General features: G+C 40.5%; 1 protein-coding gene across 13 annotated transcripts in view; it reads right to left on the minus strand.

Moving 5' to 3' along the window:
- LOC107982113 overlaps nt 1-21,328 on the minus strand; it is a 729,835-nt gene that overhangs the window by 95,150 nt on the left and 613,357 nt on the right. For all 13 annotated transcript variants that reach the window (XR_004345313.1, XR_004345312.1, XR_004228129.2 and 10 more), the window contains one exon: nt 15,550-15,626. Coding sequence is in view for 5 of the 13 variants with exons in the window: in XM_031933125.1 (XP_031788985.1) it covers nt 15,550-15,626 (77 nt within the window). In the remaining 8 variants the exon portion in view is untranslated. The remainder of the gene's footprint in view (nt 1-15,549; nt 15,627-21,328) is intronic.

Consider the following 21,328-nt stretch of genomic DNA (forward strand, 5'->3'; position numbering starts at 1 on the left):
AGGTCTTGGTTTCAAACTAACGATCACTTGTACCATGTGCAACAAAGTTGCTTTTATTGACTCCAGTAAAAAAGTTGGTGTGAAAGGTAACGCGTATGAACTTAATAGACGATCAGTATTATCTATCAGATCTCTTGGCCATGGACTTTTTGCCTCCAGTTGCTCACAGTAATTTTGATAATATTAATCAAGAATTGAAAGCAGTGAGAATGCAGTAGCAAGTGAAAATGCAGCTAAGGAATCAATGAAAGCAGCCATGCAGGAAAATTGTATCAGTGAGACTCAAGAGGATGACCGTGAGACTGTATCAGGCGATGGTTCTTGGAGAAAGCGTGGACACTGTTCTCATCAAGGGGTCTCTACTTTGATTCGCGATGCGAATGGAAAAGTGATTGACGTTGCTCCAAAACAATCATTTTGCAGAGCTTGCGAAATGCACCCAGAAGAGGATACTCAACAGTACAAGGAGTGGTTCGAGGCCCATCAAGACAAGTGCTCCGCCAATCATCAAGGAAGTTCTGGAAAGATGGAAGTGGATGGCATCGTGGAAATGTTTCAAAGGTTGGAGTCAAGTACAAGAATTATATAGGTGATGGATATTCTAAAGTTTACAATGCTCTGTGCGACGCTAAGCCTTATGGAGAAGATTTTGTAATTCAGAAGAAAGAGTGTGTAGGATACGTGCAGAAGAGAATGGGCACAAGGCTCAGAAATCTGAAGAAAAATTTGGCTGGCCAAAAACTTTCAGATGGCAAAGGTATTGGTGGACAAGATCGTCTAACTGCTCAAAGGATTGATCAGTTGACAAGATATTATGGCAATGCCATCCGAGGCCATAATCATTCTGTTGATGCAATGAGTAACGCCATATGGGCTACATTTTATCATAAGAAATCAACAGATAAAAATCCTACACACCACCTTTGCCCGCCAGGAAAGACAAGTTGGTGCAAATGGCAGGTAGCCAAAGCTAACAGAAAACTTAAGAAGTTCCACCACACTGATGTTTTTCCTGCTGCTATCATGGATGTGATTGCGCCAATTTATAAGGACTTAACACAGCCAGATTTGCTTGAGAGATACGTTGGAGGCTTCACACAGAACAGCAATGAAAGCTTCAACCAATCTATTTGGAAACTGGTTCCTAAACAAAGTTTTAGTGGTCTTGTAGTCCTGCAAATTGGTGTCAACATCGCAGCCACTTGCTTCAACGACGGCAAAACAGGAGTACTGGAGGTGATGAAGAAGTTTAGCACCCAACCGGGGTCTTCTGCAGTGAACTGGGCCAAGAACGCGGATGAAGAAAGGATAATCTGGTCTGATAGAAAAGCAACAGAATCAACACTGGAAGCACGTCGAGCACGAAGGAAGAGGAATCATCTAGATGATGATTCTTACTCAGCTGGGGCACACTAACCTATTTTTATACACTTTTACACACAGCTAACCAACACCTAAATCACAGCTCAAAAAACACAAACACTATACAGCACCACAACACTGAAACACATAAATTCATACATATTTTTCTTTTTTTTTTTTTTTATTTTAATCATCCTAAACACAGATATTCTCACCACAAAACAGCTGGAGAGGAGATGCCAAGCAGGTGACAGAAGGAGCAGGCAAAATTATTCAAATTTGATATTAATAAATTTAAATTTTATTATTTTGTAAAAATTTTGTTATATTAAGTATTTTACTTGTCAGAAACAAAGTATATACTTATCAGAATAAAATAACTGCAAAAAAAAGTAGATATTTTGTGCTTTAATTATGAAAATAGTTTCAAGCTCAAAAATTGCAATTTTAACTATTTTTTATTTCTGTTTCAGATGACTTAAAACAGAAAAACAAAGCTGTGGAGCGACGGATCTACACCAAACTTGGTGTACATGACCAGGGTGCAAGTATCTTTCAATCATTTAAGGTCCAGATCTATACACAAGTTGTAAGTACCTTTTTTTTTTAATCAAATATTAAGTCAAACTTTAAATGCATTTTTCTCTGATTTCTGTTTTTCATGTTTTTAGGTCACTTGCCGCAGGTTTTCTCAGGATCCAGTCAGTCAATTGGGCTAAAAATTTAATAGCAGCTCCAGAAAACCATCCTCCCTGGACCAATCGGAGCAGAATTCATTAAGATAAGTCCAAAGTGAAGGTTACGCATCTTTACACACGTAACCTTCACTATAATTACTAATATTCTCAACATATAAGTGGCTAATGATGGAAAATTATTGTTTTTCACAAATGTCTTCCGATTAACCGATTAATCCAAGGAGGTACATATTTTGAAGATTTTCCCAAAATATGGTGTCAGTTGATCATCAGGATACTGAGAAATCCTGCGGCAAGTGGATAAAAAGACATAAAATCAGTGTTTTAGCAGTGAATTTGTATAGATGGTAAAATGATGATATACATGTGATATTCATTGGTAAAAATGATATATAATATCTATAATTTTTGTAAAAAAAAATTTGTATAGCTACATTGAAAAAAAAATTCTCAGCATAATAATTTATTGATTTTAACCCAGGTTTGACCCCTTAAACCCAGCTACACCACGCTCCCCGAGATCAATAATTTACTTAATCAACTCCTCGGCACATCGAAGGAAGGCGAGCGAAGCGAGTATAAATTAAACTTCAAAGCGCCTAATCCCAACTACGCCACGCTCCTTGAGCTCAATAATTTATTTATAAAAACTCCTCGACACATCGGAGGAAGGCGAGCGAAGCGAGGATAAAATCTAAAACCAAAGCGCTTACATCCAGCTACCCCACGCACGACAAGTTTATATACAAAACATAAACTCTTAAACCCACCTACCCCTCGCATTGTCAGTTTCCGTACTTGGCACATCGGAGGAAGCCGAGCAATTGCAAGAATTTTATCAAAAACATAACCTCTCAAACCCACCTACCCCAAGCATTGCGAGTTTCCATACTCGGCACAGCGGAGGAAAACGAGCAATTGCGAGAATTATTGTATACAAGCATGTATACAATATGTTGTATTTGTCCAATAATTTGTACATGTACAAGCTATTGTATTCGACATAAGCCGCGAATTTCCTATAAAATTCTCTTGGCGCGTGGATTGAAAATGAATTGATGCTTCAAATGAGTACTCTCAAATCATAGAATTTTGAAGAGTATGTTTACGTAACTTGTACATAATTTTTTCTAGAATAAAAAATGCGAGAGTAAAATGACTGCGAAGCTGTAGTATTGCTGTAAACCTCGCTCGCCTTCCTCCGCTATGCCGAGTTCTGAAACTCGCAGTGCGAGGGGCAGGTGGATTTTAGATTTACATGTTATCATCCGTCACGCCCGCCTTCCTTTGCTGTGACGAGTACGTTAACTCGCAATGCTAGGGGTAGTAGGTTTAAAAGTTTATGTTTTTTATATAATCTTTGAATATATTTATTTTTGTTATAAAGAACAAAAATCTCATCATTGCGATAAACCTCCACTACCTGGTATCCCGGACCTGAACTATCATAATTGAGAATTATTATATAAAAATTTCAAATCTTTCTATTTAATCTGTTGTCAGAATCACGACGCAGATTAGTAAATGTTCGCAACTTTTCAGATAGTAAAATCAATAGATTTTGTATTCTTACATAAATTTAATTACTACGGGACCGAGATAAGTCGTGACCGTTTCAGATTAAAAAACAACTGAGATGAATTAAAAAAAGTCAAGTTTACAATCATATTATTTTATTTATAAGACGACTAATATAAGTTTATGTACACAAATGAAAAATGTAAGGGGCATGGCAAGTTACGTAGTAAGTTTCTTGAGAGTTGTTTGTAATTGATTAATATATTACTAAAGTTTAAATTACCAATCATTTGACTGAGCCCTTAATTAAACATAATGATTTTTTGTTGGTCGTCTTATAAATAAAATAATATGATTGTAAACTTGACTTTTTATAATTGATCTCAGTTGTTTTTTAATCTGTAATTTCACAGTAAAAATAATTATTGACATTCATGATGATACGCAAAACATCAAACGCGTTTTTTATTTTTTTAGAGATACAGAATTGCATTGTCACGTCGTACGACTCATTGCATAAATTCATTAAAAAACTGAAAGAACGATAATTATTGGAATACAAACATTGAAATTCGAACTCTCAAAAGACGAATGCATTGCATGCGCTGTACGGTTTCGACACACGGTCGAATGCATGTCAGTGTCGAATCAGCGAAATGATCAATCAGCAACTCGTGACATTGTAAGCGAGCGCTACTTTTGATGTATACATTTTCCGTAATTTTAACTTTGTAAATATTGCAAAAATTACGTTACGAACAAAGGTTTTAAAAAGCCTTATACGCGCTCAAACGAGCAGTTCGTAGTCAGTCGTGGGCTCCGTACGCGTCGGTTCGACAATTGGCGATGCATTATTTGCAAAAGCAGCTTCAATTATAAATATAAAAATCGCATTTCATCTCTCTTAAATTGAACAATATTGTAAGAGAATTTTATGTAGCTAGTTGAATAAACAATAGAGTTACAGTGGAATAGAATTCGTGTTTTAAAAGTCCTTTACGACGAAATCCTACCCATCTAGTACGAGCTTGAATTTGCAATCTGTAAACTAAACATCGCAGTACTCGAAGGTAAGTTCTTCTTATTTATTTACTAACATTGAGAGTATTAGGCGCGGATTAACATTTATTACAGCCTTTGCCACTACTCATATCATTACGTTCTTGACTATTTTATTAAGAGTAGTCCGGACGTAACAATTGGTTCCGATACGAAATTAATAAAAAAAGGAGTAAAATCACGCGATATAAAAATAATAATAGTAAAGCCTACTAAATTACAATAATACTGAATGAAAAGAAACATAAATAATAGTGCAAATCTACATATTTTAAACACAAAATTGAAAAAAATTGTCGCGTAAACCGATGCAATATCGTAGCGTGAATACAACCGCATTGAACAAAATAAAATTGTGTAACGGTTTATCTTTCCCTGCAATTATGCGTCTCCTTAAAAATACTTCGCCTTCACAAGTAAAATTGTTTAAACTAACGCGGTTAACAAATTATAAGAATATCTACGCGATTTCGTTAAAATAATGATTTGACGGATGCAGTAATATGTCGGAATGTAGGTTAGGATTTTACAGTGACACCGGGTGTCGTCTACGAGTGCTCACGATGCAATTCGGAGTTTCGTGGGCTCACGAGACGATTTCGTCGGCGTAGGTCTATCTCTCGCTTTTCCTTGTAGTAACGTGTGCGCACGATACTACCTGGAGTGGAGCTCGAGTAGAACTGCCCGTCGCGCCGCATGATCCGCCTTAAAAAGGCACGCGGCGCGGATGTGTATAGGATGGATTGCTATGATTGGGATAGCTTCCGAGAGAAAGCAGAAGAGGCCGAAACTGTACTGGCGAGCAGTCAAGAGTACCGCGCGCCACCACCACCCGAGCAGACTATGCTGGCATCACTAGCGTACGTCTCACCGACGAAACGCAAACCAGCCGCAGCACCGCCAAAAGTCGCAGCAGTCGAAGTTGCACAGGCAAACGACGGGAACACACAACTGGCTGAAATGTTTAGCAAAATGTTGGACGAAAGGCTGGCAAAATTCGAGAAGAAAATACGATCAGAAAGCGAGCGCAGCAACAAGTAAAAGCAGAAGCACAGCACGCATCATAACAAACACCAGGGCAGTAAGCCGAAGAGCGAAGCGCTGTGTTATAACTGCAACAAACCCGGACACTTTAAGTGAGATTGTCCGGAGGCAAAAGAGGAAGCGAGCTCTTGAGGACGGTCGACACACGCTCGCGAAACTCCAAGAAGACCGAAAAGGCGGTGAGTAGGAGCGCGAGCCTTACGTCTTAAGAGATCAGTCTCTGCAGCACAAGCTTCAAGAGCAGAAAAGAGGAGTGCACGCCTCGGAGAAACGTGCGCGGGAGAATCGTGCACGGCAAGCGAAAAGTCGCCTGAGAAGCAGGAACGACACGGTGTAATAGTAGCACCGAGTCAGTAAAATAAGAATAAAGCGCTGAAGGCGGGCGAGACCATGCAAAAGCCCGCCACGCTCTCATCACTGTCAGCAGCAACAGCTAACGAGGAGGATGAGGCAAGCCAGGGTACGCAGGTACATAAATAGCCTGGCAGAAGCGAGCGAGAGACGGACGACGTAATCGACTCGATTCTGGAGAGTCAAGCGGGAGAGGAAGATAACCTCCCAGGCGACGAAGACAATCCCCAGGAGAAATGCTGGTGTATGGAGGCAAGGGTCGGAAGTTTTCGATTCCGCGCCTTATACGACAACGGCGCATCTCGCGCTGCATGGGTCCGATCGGACTGCAGCTAGCGAGCGCACTGGGACGGCAACTCATGCCGAGCCACGGTCGCGGCGCCAAACTAGCAGACGGTAGATACACGAAGATCGTAGGCTACGTCTGGCTGCCCTTCAGAGTCGAAAATGTCGAGAAGGAAGTCCGCGTGGCAATAATACCGGACCTTCCGACAGACTGCATTGTCGGCGTCAACTTTATGCTAACATTCAAGGCAGTGTTAGATCCTACAACATCAAAGCTGCACTTCAAGGAGAATAAAGAATATGTCAACGTCGAGTTAGCGGCGATGGAAGGAGGCGCGCTAACTCTAGCCTCCATGGAGCTAGCGGACGTAGAAGAGCAACAGAGAGAAGCGCTGCGAGCGCTCCTCGACAAAATTATTGGCCAGGAGATAGGAGAGATAGGATGCACGACGTGGATAGAACACCACATCGAGGTGCAAACTACAAGGCCAATAAAGCAGAAATATTTTCCGGTCTCCAGGAAAATAGAGGAGGAAATGCACGAGCAGGTGAGAGCCATGCTCGCGGCAGGTATAATCGAGCCATCCAACAGTGCTTTTGCGAGCCCAGTGATGATGGTGAGACAAGCGAATGGAAAATATCGCTTTTGCGTCGACTTTAGGAAAGTCAATGCGATCACACGAAACGACGCTTACCCATTGCCACAGATGAATGCGATACTGAGAAAATTGCAGCAAGCGCGCTACATTTCTACGATTGATTTGAGTAGCGCATACCACCAGATACCGCTGAGCGAGGAGAGCAAGCAATATACAGATTTCACGGTGCCTGGGATGGGGCTTTTCCAGTTCAAACGCCTACCTTTCGGCTTATCAGAAGCGGGAGCCACGTTTCAAAGGCTGATGGATAAAATAATTACGCCAGAGCTGCAGCGGCACGCCTTTTCTTATTTAGATGACGTAATTGTCGCGACAGAAACGTTCGAGGATCACGTTAAAGTCCTCGAACGCGTGTTAAAAAGAATCAAGGAAGCAGGGCTGACTGTCAACAGAGAGAAGAGCGTGTTCTGCAAAGAAGAGGTGGAATACGTCGGCGTCCTTGTAAACAGAGACGGCTTTAGGCCAGATCCGGAAAAGATCGCTCCGATAGTGAATTTTCCACAGCCAAAGAATCTAAAACAACTGAGGCGTTTCCACGGTATGGCCTCGTGGTATAGGCAATTCCTAGAGGGCTACGCAGCGTTGGTTGAGCCACTGACCCGGCTAACAAGAAAAGATCAGCCGTTCGTATGGGGAGAGGACCAGCAGTCAGCGTTCGAGGCGATAAAAGCTCTCGTCGCCTCGGCATCAGTACTGCACTGTCCAGATTTCGACCAGCAATTCGTCATACAAACCGATGCGAGTGATATGGGTCTCGGTGTTGTATTGACGCAAAATATAAATGGACAGGTGCGAGTTTTTGAATTCGCCAGCCGAGTGCTCACGCCGGCTGAAAGAAACTATACAGTCAGCGAGTGGGAGTGCTTAGCCGTACTCTTTGTGGTGCGCAAGTTCTGCCAGTACATAGAAGGCTATGAATTTAAGGTAATAACAGACCACAGCAGTTTGAGGTGGCTGTGCAATCTGCGCAATCCAACAGGCAGATTGGCTGGCTGTGCACTCGAGCTGCAAGGGCACAAATACACAATCGAACATCGGAAAGGCGCCGACCACCATGTGCCAGATGCTCTGTCTCGGACCATACCATCCGCAAGCTAACCCGGTTGAGGGGGTAAACCGAACGATCAAGAAAGAGATCGCCGCGTTCGCGGAAGAAAATCATAGAGCGTGGGATGAGCATCTCAGCGAGATCGCATTCTCGTTTAATACCGCGGTGCACGAGGCTACAGGTGCCTCGCCTGCAATGCTGAATTTCGGCAGACAACCAGCAATGCCAGCATCGCTCAGAGTAAAAGAATTTCAAGAAGCTGCGAGACAGGGAGCCGTGGGCGATTGGCAAGCCCGCCTCGTCAAGCTACCAGCTTTACACGAACGAGCAAAAGCCCTGTCTGGCAAAGCGCAAGATCGCCACGCTTCATATTTCGATGCTCGTCGCAGAGCGGCGACCTTCAAAGTCGGCGATATCGTCGCCAAGAGAAAGCACGTACTGTCTTAAGCTGCCGGCGGAGTAGCGGCGAATCTAGCTTTACCATATGTGGGCCCGTACACCATCACCGCACAGGTCGGCTCAAACACATTCGAGCTAACTGGCAAAGACGGAAAAATCGAGAAGCTGGTGCCGGCAGAGGAGATGAAACTCTTCTACGATACGGCAGAAGACGAGGCAGGCGACGAAGTAGACGACGAAGCGGACGACAACCCAACCCGGCCACCGAGGGATGATAGCGAAGCAGAGGCGACGCGCGACCCGCCTGCAGCGTGCGGAGACGAGCCGAAGCTCGAGCCGTCAGATGTAGGGACGGGGGTCGAGGATAAGCGCGAGAAAAGATCAAGAAAGCGGGTAACCGCGCCAGCGGGCGCGTGCGGCGGCAGAGTAGACTCAGTAGGAGCGAAGGGGGAACCTCCTCGCCGTCCGCGCGGAAGACCGCGAAAGATTGTAACGGCAAGCGAGCCGCCGAAAGAACAGCGAATCGTTAAGCGCAAGCCCGGCCGACCGAAGGATTCGACTAAAGCGAAAGTTAGTGAGAGGGTGGAAACATCACCCCGAAAGACGCGTGCAATGAATCGCGTCACGCGAGCATGAACGCATGATTGTTTGTATTTTCGATAGCTAGCTCTCATTACCATAATCATCACCCTTTTCTTTCCTCCACTTACCCGAACAGCTGAACATGGAACAGAGAAGAGCTTCGAAGAAGAGGCCCGTCGCGAAACCGGGGCGGCGAGTATGCTGCGTCTTGCGGCCGCGGCGGGCATTGGATGGCCCGCAACCCACTTGGAGGTGGTGCTACACGCCTTCTCAGAGCTGGTGACCCTCTCCGAGGTGGCGAGCCGTGCCCGTGAAGAGGCCGAGCAAGCGGCTGATGAATGGGCCGAGAAGGAGGCCGAGGCCAGGGCCGCCAAGAGGGCCGCTGACAAGGCCGAAGACGACCTCGACGAGACGGCGGCCACGGTGATCGAGAACAGTGGCCGTCCAACTGAAGACTCGCCGGCGGACAACGAGCCCGCGAGCGAAGAGGCAGGAGCGTGGGGTGTAACCCCCGAACCATCAACCCCGAGGGTGAGCTCTCTCGGCGACGAAGAGCGCGCCGACAGCAGGGTGGAGCTGCGCAGGGAGTTGCGCATCCTGAGGGACACCATCCGGCAGCCGGAGGACTGGGAGGTGGACCTGTTTGCGCGCTTCGACGCCTACCTCCAGGCTGCCGGATCGCGGGCCAACCCAGAGGCGCAGGTGTGGGCCCGCCGTATAGAAGATCGGCGGGAGGAGCAAGTCCTCCTTGATGGGGCTCGGCGACGCAGGCGAGACCGTCGCCGCGCACTAAAGGCAGAGGAACGCAAAGCGCAGGAGCGCCTCGACCGGCTCCGCGAGGAGCGCGAACGCCTGGAGGAGATGGCACGCCTCGAGAAGCAGGCCGCACGCAGAGCGCAAGCATGCCTCGCGCGTGCGCGCCATGAGGAAGAAGTGGCCCGCCAGAAGGAGCAGCAGCGTGCGGAGTACCTCAAGAAGAAAAGGGCAGAGGAACCGCGCTGTTACGTGTGCAGCTATGCGGGAGTGCGACGATCCCACCAGTGCCCGGAGTGGAAGCGCCACAAAGAGATCCTGGCATCGATACCATGAGACCATAAGAAGAAGTAGAGGAGGTGTAGAGAACGGATAAAGTTGGAGGGAATACAGTACCTTGATTTTCTACAATCGCCGTGTTTTCTTTTGCTGCGACGATCCTTCCTGCCCTATCATTACCCCATTTACAGCTTCACCAAGTCAGGCGCGCGACGATGTTGCAGAGCTGCTTCGTGGGGCTGCGCAGCGTCTGGAAGGGGGGTGTGACGAGCGAACGCGAATTCGTATTTCGACTCGGCGCGCGAGGACAGATAGGAAAAAGCGCGACTACAGTAAGGACGTGTGCGAGATTTTCATCTGTACGTCACCCGCGTTTACCCGTGCGACCGAGACGAGAGAGAACAGCGACGGCCCGAGACCACCTGCTAGAAGAACGCACCCGAGCCACCTTTACCTAGAGCATCCGGGGTACCCCAGCACGTCACTGCTTCAGCCGAGAGGAACGCCTCCCGGCCATCAAAGGACTTTTCCCCTTCGGCGGCCGACGGACACGCGGCCACCGAGAACCACATGCGCGCGTTGAAACTGTAAGTTCGTCGCGTTAGTTATTGCGCGATTTATAAACAACCGAATCGGCTGCAGGCGCCGAGGCCGAGGCTCGCTGCCACCGAGTCGTCGGCCCGTCTCCAGTCCGAGCCGCGAGTGCGAACTCGTCCTCTCGCGACGCGCGATCTATTGTACCAACATCTTGAAGAATATAGCCATCTTTCAATTGTACACGAATGCATGAGTGTTTATTCCGTATTCCCGTTGAGTCCTTCCGACAAACCCGGTAGAGTAAAGCCGGTTACATCGCGACGCGGCTACAGGGCGCGCGCCTGGCCGGAGACTCTATACGCGAAGAAAGCGCGGCGAGCTTCGCACGCCGCGCAGTTGTACACCCAGGCAACCCGACTGCATAGTACGGGGTCGGCATTGAACCGACGGCTAACGTCCGTCGCCGACTTCAGCAACATCGAGGGATAGCCGTGCGGAGATAGAAAGAGTGAGTAATCCCCCTCGTTGACGCGACAGCATCTTCGCGGCTGTCGCGCTAAAGCCCAATTGCCCCGTGACAATAGAATATGTTGAATTGAGGGACAGAGATAAAATATTTAATTTAAACCATTCAAGTGCTATAGGAAGACACTCAGGAATAAATCCTTTTTTTAAAATTTTTATTATTATTATGCAAGGAATGGTCGAGACGAATCAAAGATAAAATAAAAATATAAATACTTACACATATGCGTTGATACCTACGGTAACCCGCTTTAGGTGGAACCGGAGTAGGCAAATTTTCTCGCTTCGCTCTCTTGACCGTCCTGGTGTATTGCCTCGAACTAAAAGACAAAAGAAAAAAGGAATGAGTAATATAAGGATTATACATTGGAAAATTAAATAATATAATTTAGATACTTACACAAACCATGCTGTAGCGTTTGCGCGGGAATCCGTACATGTTTAATAAATATGTGAACTTACAAATTGCAAGAAGAAAACTGTACTTACCTGGTAGTGTATTACGGTTTTATAAGCGAAATTTGCCTACTAAACACTTTTGTAACGCTGAACTAACCAAGAGTCAACGAACTTAAATTCTACAGAACTAGCATTTTTTAACAGAGAGTTTGAATTTAAAATATAACGTTAAAATTTTCATTGTAATTAATTCTCATTAATTGCAATGTTTTGGGCCCCGAGGTGTCACGTCGTGCGACTCATCGCATAAATTTATTAAAAAACTGAAAGCATGATAATCATTAGAATACAAACATTGAAATTCAAACGAGCAGTTCGTAGTCAGTCGCGGGTTCCGTGCGTGTCAGTTCGACAATTGGCGATACATTATTTGCAAGAGCAGCTTCAATTATAAATATAAAAATCGCATTTCATCTCTGTTAAAAGTGAACAATATTGTAAGAGAATTTTATATAGCTAGTTGAATAAATAATAGAGTTACAGTCGAATAGAATTCGTGTTTTAAAAATTACGACGAAATCCTACCCATCTAGTACGAGCTTTAATTTGCAATCTGTAAACTAAACATCGCAGTACTCAAAGGTAAGTTCTTCTTATTTATTTGCTAACAGTGCGAGTGTTATTTTATTAAGAGTAGAAAATGATGCTAGACGTAACAGCATTATTTTCCTTACTATTAATCGAGTACCATTACAGAGCCCATCATTTAAATTTTAATTTCTCAGCAAAATAATTACTGCACCTAATTTTAAGCGTAACTTATGAGGCAGTAGGCCATTTGGCGTAAGTCAATTTAAAAATTCTATTGATAACATTTCTTTATTATCATCTTCGCATGAATCTACAGTTAGAGTTGGTTAGTTACTCTCTTACTTGAATGAGATGCGAAGCGCGCCTTCATTCCTGGTTGTTTAAAATTAACCTGTTTACAATGGCCTAAAAGAATAACGCAGATAAACACGGTTTATTAAATCTAGCAGCAAAGATATACAACAAATAAAAGATCAATATTACTTTGAAAAATGCATAATTTGATTATTGATCTAAATAGATTTAATTTGACTTTGTACGAATCTTCGTCACAACCCCTGAATTAAGCGTCCTCAAAATACATCATTGTTTTTTGGCACTAAAATTACTCTTTCGTGAAGTTTATTGGCATTATTATTATCAAAGCAATCTTCATAAATTTCCATAATTATATCACTGTTTGATAATAATTCTGTTAGGAAGTAAAGTTATATCATTGTCCATTTCAATTTTGTTGGAGTATTTTCCACCTCTAATTCTTAATAGCCATTGTTTAAACTCTTTGTCACAATAACTAACTCTTATTTTATCTTTTAAAGTAATTATTTGGAATTACTTAAATGACTATTTTTCACACAATTTTTAATAATTTTTGTTCGATTACTATGTTTGACAACAGGTCGTGTTTGTCAAAAGTCACCTGATATAATTATTACTTTGCCAACAAATTCAATGTTATTATTACATAAATCTTCAAATAATTTATCCACTGCCTGAAAAGCATGTTTTGATGTCATTGTTATTTCATCCCAAATTATGACTTCTAAATTTTCCAGATTTTTTCTATATATTAAATTGGGAGTAAATTTTTGTTGCACGTTAAATCTTTATTTATATTTAATGGTTATTTAAAAATTACATGTGAATTTCTTTCATTTATTAATAAATTTGCTGCTATATACCAGTCTATGCTACAGGTAAAACACTTATTTTTTCTTTATTTATCTCATCGCGTAATAATTGAAGTGTAGAGTTTACGATTTTGTGAAAGCGTAGGAAAATACTCGCGCAAAACCTCGCACCGGGAAACAAACAGTCGCGAGACTCTGACGCTCGCAAGGAGCGGCTGGCGCCACCGGGTTACTTCCTAAGCCTCAGGTAAGGTATTGCACAGTAACTTGGGTAGCACGAAAAACCCAGTTACAATTTATCTAATCAACCTAGCGACGGTAGGAGCGAGGTGGCCCTGCTATTTTTAATAAATTTCGGTTCATTATTATATAACTAACTGCTTCCAGGACCAAGAAAAGTAGTGACCGTTTCATTGTCTATCCTGCCAGGATACCAGGTTTTCAAAGTGGAATTTATGACAACAAATCATAATAACAATTAAATCTTTCCTGACACAATCATTGCAATTTACGCAATTAGTCAAATGCAACTTATGCATTCCACACGACTCTGATTTGCATTGCTAAGCAATCTAAAACAAACAGACTTGCAATTATTGTATGCAGTCTCAAACAAATTTATCTGACAAATACTGATAACGTAAAGACAGAATGGCAGATGCAGATAAAAACCTATTCCTAATATAAAATAATTGTTATTAATTTTGGTTCATTATTATGTAATTAACTACACCCAGGACCAAGAAGAGTAGTGACCGTTTCACTATTCACCTTTAGAGTGGTGTGGAAAAAATAGACAAGATACTGCTTCCTCCTAGAGAAAGCTCTGTAATAGTAAAATTTTCAGTTTCGCTAAAACTTTGTAGAAACGCATTTGGAGGTGCGGGTGTGTGTGTGTGTGTGTGTGTGTGTGTGTTTGTGGGTGCGTGTGTGTGTATGTACGTATAATGTTATGATTCTGGAACCACGCGACCGATCGTTATAAAATTTGACATGCATATATGTTTTCTGATTCTAAATTGGAAAATTTTTTGTTATGATTTTGACCATTTTATGGCCATATTATAGCCATTTTTCGATTTTTGGGAAAATATTTTTGCTTTTTTCTATGATATAATTCATACGATATATTTAACAATAGTGTATCTAAAAGAGCATAAAATTGCCTACTTTTTCCCGCAAGAATTACTAGATTAACCGTTCCGTTCGATTTTTATAATAAAAAAGATGATAAAAAAAATTTAACATCTCCAAAATTAAATCGTCAATCTTTTTGAAAAAAATATATGACAATAAAAAACGATAATATATATTTGCTGTAAAAATTTCAAACCATTTTGATGACTAGTTTTCAAGCTAAAAATCGAAAACTAAAAAATATGGATTTTCTATATGGTACGATTACGAGAGTAAAAAAGCTTTATTTAAGTTTAAATTTTGGGAAAATATCGATCTTTTGATCAACTCGACTAGTTTTTTTTGCAGCTTATGAAACCGATTAGTTTAAACGGTATTAGGATTCAAATTCTTTGTCTCTCACCACGTATACCCTGTATAACTGAAAATTATTATTTTTGTTAAATCTTCTAACTCGCTAACTAAAGTTCAGAATGTTTTGAGAATTTTCATGATTTTATAAGGTTATGAGGATCCTATAGTATTTAAAATAATAAGGTTGTTACGTCCTGAGACGTAATGTAATATTTAGTAATAAGTCAGCAAACATAAAATTGTTGAGTGCGTACGTTAAGTAGATCAGCGAGGTTACGAATACGCCCGTAAGCGAAGAGTTAGTCAGTCGATATTAATCACTCAAACTGGACTCTGCCACGACGCTCCGGGCTGTTGACAAAGCTACCAGTATTTAAGTCTTTATTCGGTCTTTGTAATTATATCCAGCTGAATAAATCGTGATTACAACTTCAATCATTTCGATCTCCTGCACGAGACTCTCACAGTAGCAGTAGCAGTAGCAGCAGCAGCAGAGGTCAACATCAAGGATTAATAGCAGAAAAAAAAACTATAAGATAAGAATAAATATATGAGAGTTGGCGTGCGAAGCGAGCAGGAGGGACCCCCTCGTATAAAATATAAGTGAAATATGCAAAAAAAGATTCAAGGAGAATTCGACCCCACGTCAGTGAGATGTCAAGGCACACGCTTGAAACAGCGAGCTAACGACGCACTACCCTGTACTTCCGCTGACTAGCTCTTTGACGGGTGCTTTTCCCGTCCACTCGTCATAGCCCCCTCAAAAAATAAATTAGCGGGACCAACTGCACTCAAACATATATATATAAAATATAATTATAACATACAAACGTACTTACACGCTTCTCAAGGTCTTCTAATTTAGATTTAAATATGCTTGTATAATCTGGCGATACCGATTGGATATTTGCTGTACCTGTAAATATAATTTTTACAATATGCATATAATATATTGTTTCTAATAATGTATTTATTTTAATAATAACTATTTGTAAAGTTGCTTGCAGGCAATAGCCATTTAAGGAAATCAAAATAATTATTTTTCAACACTCCGTGCGCGAAACACAGTTTCTCATGCTTGTTTTCCGTGCGCAAAACATGTACGCCATCTTGACTTCGTTTTTTTTAACAAGATTTTCAATTGTTTGTCGGACTTGGAATCAAATTGTCGATTACATCTAGGGTTATCTTGACAGAACGTTCTCTCATCGCTAAAGTATCGGTAAGACTTACTTTTGAAAACAACATTTCAGAAAGTGATTCGGAGGAAGCTTGTGACGATTCAGTGCCAATAGATTTTATTGAAAAAGCAAATGATATTAGTCTCAATCTACTGCCTGAAAAATCAAGACGTCAGTACATCGGATCGCACGAAGAATTTAAAAAATGGTTAAAGGCAAAGAAAACAATTTCTTTAAAAGAAAAAATTATTTTACTTTATTTAAATGAGATATCGAAACACTTGGCTCCGTCAACATTGTGGGCTCGATACTCCATGCTGAAGGCCACTCTAAGTACTTACGATAACGTTGATATCGGTACTTATAAAAATGTCACAGCTTTCTTGAAGAGAAAAAGTGCTAGCTACAAGAGGAAAAATCTAAAGTATTTAGTCCATCTGAGGTATCGAAATTTTGCAGTGAGGCCGCAGATGAAGTTTATTTACTACACAAAAAGGTAAGTTTTAGTTGTTTATTTTACAAATAGAAATTTTGTTTTATCATTTATCCGATGTTTTAAATATGATTTTGTATTTGTAGGTTCTTTTAGTAATCGGCATGTCTGGTGCATGTAGGAGAGAAGAGCTCACAAACATAACCCTGAACGATATCAAGGACCTTGACAGAAAATTTTTGCTCATTAATATACTGAAAACGAAGACTGGAGTTATTTTTAAATTGCCGAGCTGGAAAATGCACCAATCAACCAGTCGGGATTAACAAAATCGGTACTATGCCTATCGTTTCGCTCGGGCGACAAACTTGACTCGTGCGTGAATCACCTGTTTCGCGCACTAGTTGCGTAATGTACAATTCCCGCTGTACCCAAAATAGCTGTTTACTCCCGCTACTGAAAATTAATTGAATTCATCATGATTTTAAATATTTTCTAAATTTTTATATTTTTTCCAATATTTTATAGCGATTGATATTTGGAAAGAAGTTGTGCATGACTTAAAATGCGCAACTTCCTATTCACCCTACATACGTAAAAAAGGGCCTTTGCCTGCACTCACAACAAGGGAGTGAAGTCGTTGATCATGCCGGTGTATGAGAGTTCTCATACTCACTCGCTTCGCTCGGGCAGTAAATTACCCGAGGGAATAATCGACTTTACTCTCGTTTTGCATATATTGCTTTATTCACGACTAAACTGTGTTGCCACTTAATTTCTTGAAAAGTGGGACCTACTCAACTATCGGCATTTTAATGAAAATATACGTTTGTTATTATTGTCTATTTATTCTATTATACTTATTTCATATATCATAAAACACAATAACAATCATTTTGATAATTGTTAAGTGATTATTAATCTTAACAATTATTTTTATTACTTGGGTTTGTCGCACTACACTCTAATCGAAGAGCGGTCAGCAAAAAAAAATAAATTTAGTAACTGCAGTTGCGTGACTCTCTGTTTACTTAATTATCAAAATGATCTGCATCAAAACATTTAATTAAAGACACTTACTTTGTTCGATGAGGCCTTGGGGATTTAGAAAATTATTCTGGATCGAAATGACGTTCAAAAGTTGATATAATTTCTCAGAACTTCTTTGGGGTTCCTTCTCGTCAAAAATATTCAGACAAATCCAATTAGACGATCAATTTCGGAAAAATCAATTTGTAGAATCAAACTCGGTGAAATAAAGCTTTTGTAGAATCAATTTTATTTTCATCAATCTAAGAGACACAATAGACTAAACTTGACATTACACTCTGTACTCAACTCAAAAGAAACTTTAAATTAAACTCTCAATATAACTCAGAATAATGCGTCCTTACTTTTGGATCGCACTTTTTCTTCACACTGGAATGGAGATTCGGGGGAGGTGATGCTACAGAGAGAGTCGAGGCTTTCTCCGACGCAGGGTACTTACTTCTCCTCTCTTCGATCTTCAGCCTAGCCGCGCTCTCTTTCTTACTCATTAGGCCTTATGGGCCTAAGCTACGGTCAACGGCTAAACTGCAGCGTCGACTATGCACGCGCGCTTTCAGCCGAGGGAGGAGAAGTTTGTTTTTGGTTTAGGGTTACTTCTTGGACTCATTAAGCGTCGAAGTTTCTGGATTTTTCCTACTATCTTTGTTTCATTTGATTTAATATTTCTGAATATTTATGCAGAAACTTCGTCACTTAACAAGAATTTATATAAAATAAATTAATTTTTATTCTTTTTAACATTTTTTCAAAATTTTGTTCAAATTTTGCGGAAATAAAGAATTTATTTCTTGCATTTTGTGGGAATAAAGATCTTCACGGGAAAAAAAATATGAGGGAATAAAATGCTACTTTAATCCCGCTTTTCAGGGAATAAAGTGGCTATTATAGTTCAGTCGTCAATAAAAAAATTTCAATTTCTCCAAAACTAAATTGTCAAACTTTTTTAAATATGTATGACAATGAAAAACAATAATATCTATTTGCTGTAAAAATTTTAAACCGATTTAGCGACTAGTTTTCAAGCTAAAAATCGAAAACAAAAAAAATGGGTTCTTGATGTCATACGATTACGGGAAAAAAGGCTTTTAATTAAGTTGAAATTTTGGGAAAAAATAAATCTTTTGCTTACCTTGGCTAAGTTATTTTTGTAGCTTATAAAACTGATTAGTTTAAAAGGTATTAAGATTTAAATTCTTTGTATCTCACCCTGTATACCCTGTATAATTGAAAATTACTATTTTTGTTAAACCTTATAACTCGCTAACTAAAGTTCAGAATGTTTTAGGAAAATTCATAATTTTATGAGGTTATGAAGGTATATAATACCTATGGTATTTAAAATATTGAGGTTTAAATTTTTTCATGAAAATTATATGAGTTGATATTGTGACGGGTGTTCCTTCAGTAAAATAATAAAGATTGAAAATATTTTAAAAGTCATTAATATACTGTATATTTGAACAATATTTTATCTATTGAAAGTATACATTTTGTTGGAGGAAGCTACGTGCCAAAGAATTGGCAGCGGTTTTTAATAATAATTTTATTCAACATAAATTATTTATCTTAACTATTCAAACAACATTAAATAAGTAAGTTTATTTAACTTATGATTATCTTCCTTAATGTAGGCAGATATCGTCAATAATATTGATGCCGGTTTCTTTCGATATGCTATCTAATTTTTCGATGTATTTGAAGATTATTACCGTGGTAGAAAATAAACCAACCATGATGGGCCATTCACCAACGGTTGGCCCACGGCGTTTGCCAATCACTGCTCAACCAAATTTAAAATTGGCCCGCCGTTAGCGAATAGCTCGCGAACGTTTCGACCAGGGTATGTTTTATAATATTAACATTTTATGCATACTTCGTATATTTTAAAATCTTATTTCTTATTTATTTTAATTATTTACTAGCAAATAACACTCACTTCGCTTGCAGATCATATATGTTGTTTATTATTTTTCATTGTGGAGCAGGTTTTACAAGAATAAAATATGTGAAAATTACTTTTTCACATAAAATATGTCAATATAATATTTTATCATTTTAATATAGTTTATGACGTGATAAGATAAAATAAAAAATGCTTTTTTTCAATATATACTATTATCAAATATTTAAATTAATTTTCATAATGATTCAATCAATCTGTACATAATTTTGTTTAATTATTATTATAAAAAACGATATAACAGACGATTAAAGTGTAAAAAAAGTAACAAAAATATATATTATTACGACAAAATAATAATTAAACTTCACATACTACAATGATGTATTAAAATTTATAACAGGGTAGAGTTTTCGACAGCAGTCGGGCAGACGTTGCTGCATGCAGTGCAACTTCCACCGGGATGATCACCTCGTAATAATCGAGACAAGGTCTCGTTTCCTCGTGATGTTTCGAAGCTCGTAGTAAACCGGCAAAGGTCAAGTAACGACTAGCTGCAGCTTTCATGCACGTGTATCGTGAGGCGATATACGCGTGCCCGCGGAGGCAGCAGGGAACTTTGTCTATAAAGTGACGGGAAACGGGTTCGCGGAAATAATCGACGCCGAACACAAGCTTTAGGTAAAATAAAGAGAGAATATATTGTGCTAACTCTAAAATATATAACACGAACACACACGCGGGTGTGCGAGACGCAGACGAACGGAGTAATCAGAGATCGGGAGAGAGAGAGAGGGAGAGAGAGAGAGAGAGAGAGAGAGAGAGAGAGAGAGAGAGAGAGAGAGAGAAAGAGAGATCTTTATTTTGCTCAAAGCAAAAAACAATACACCTTGAGATCACATAAAACTGTGTCTCATATAAACTAACAAAAAGAGAATATAAAAAATATAATTACAGCATTTTAGAAGGTAAAATTGTTTGTCCTACAGAGATTAAAAAAATACTTTGGTAAAAATACCATCACAAAAAATCACATTTAGTCATATTAATTATCACAATAAACCTTTCTAACTTTACGCTGTACACGTGAGGTTTGGTCATAGACCTATCTGTATTGCACATTTAGTATCAGAGTACATAATACTGAAAAATTTTTACGGCCTATAGGCCGAGTCAGACTAGATTAAAAACGCAGCGAGTTCAGAGAGTTCAGAGTCATCACGATTCGGTGGCCAGCAGATGTCGCCGCAGTGCCCCCTTGAAGGAGGCGAGGGATGGTAGATTTCGCAGGGTAAAAGGGAGAGAGTTCCAGAAACGAGCACCCTGGACCTGGAAGGCTCTGGTCCCGGTCTCGGTATTCACAGTAGGTATGCTTAGTTCCGGAGGAACTCCTCTGCCGGAGGGTCTCGGCTTGTATTTAACGAAAAATGAGGCCAAGTACCCAGGTTCACCGATTCGAATCACCTTGTAATATAAAATGGCTTCAAAGTAGAGCCATCTGGAATCAGTGCGTAGCCATTCTAGACGCCTCCGGTAGGGACTAATATGTTCATCCCTTCTAACCCCGAAAATGAATCTCACACAAGAATTGCTCAGTCTCTGTAACCGTATTCGTTGTTCGTTAGACACGTCCAGGATAGTCACAGTACAGTAGTCCAAGTGTGGTTGTATGAGTGTCTCGACTAGCCTTCTGCGGAGAGTCTCAATGGTGCAGCCTCTGATATACCGCAAGCTATACAGGGCTTTGTTGACTTTTTTCGTTATGGCATCCACTTGCAGTTTCCTAGTTAGTTTACAGTCTAATACAACACCAAGACTCACGACTGCCTCACTGAAAGGGTCGATCACTCCGTACGGCAACGAAACCCCAGGCAGTTTCCACGACTTAGTAGTAATCTATATTTTTCACAAATTATCACACACTATGTCAACAGAAACTTTAAGAATGATATACTATGCATTCTTCCATAGCTATGGAATAGTAGCCTGGCGTGGTGCCTATAGAAATAACCGTGATTTTGCAAAGTTTACAGAGGAAAATTCTTAAGATTACA

The sequence above is a fragment of the Nasonia vitripennis genome (assembly GCF_009193385.2).
Source record: "Nasonia vitripennis strain AsymCx chromosome 5 unlocalized genomic scaffold, Nvit_psr_1.1 chr5_random0007, whole genome shotgun sequence".
Taxonomy (NCBI): Eukaryota; Metazoa; Arthropoda; class Insecta; order Hymenoptera; family Pteromalidae; genus Nasonia; species Nasonia vitripennis.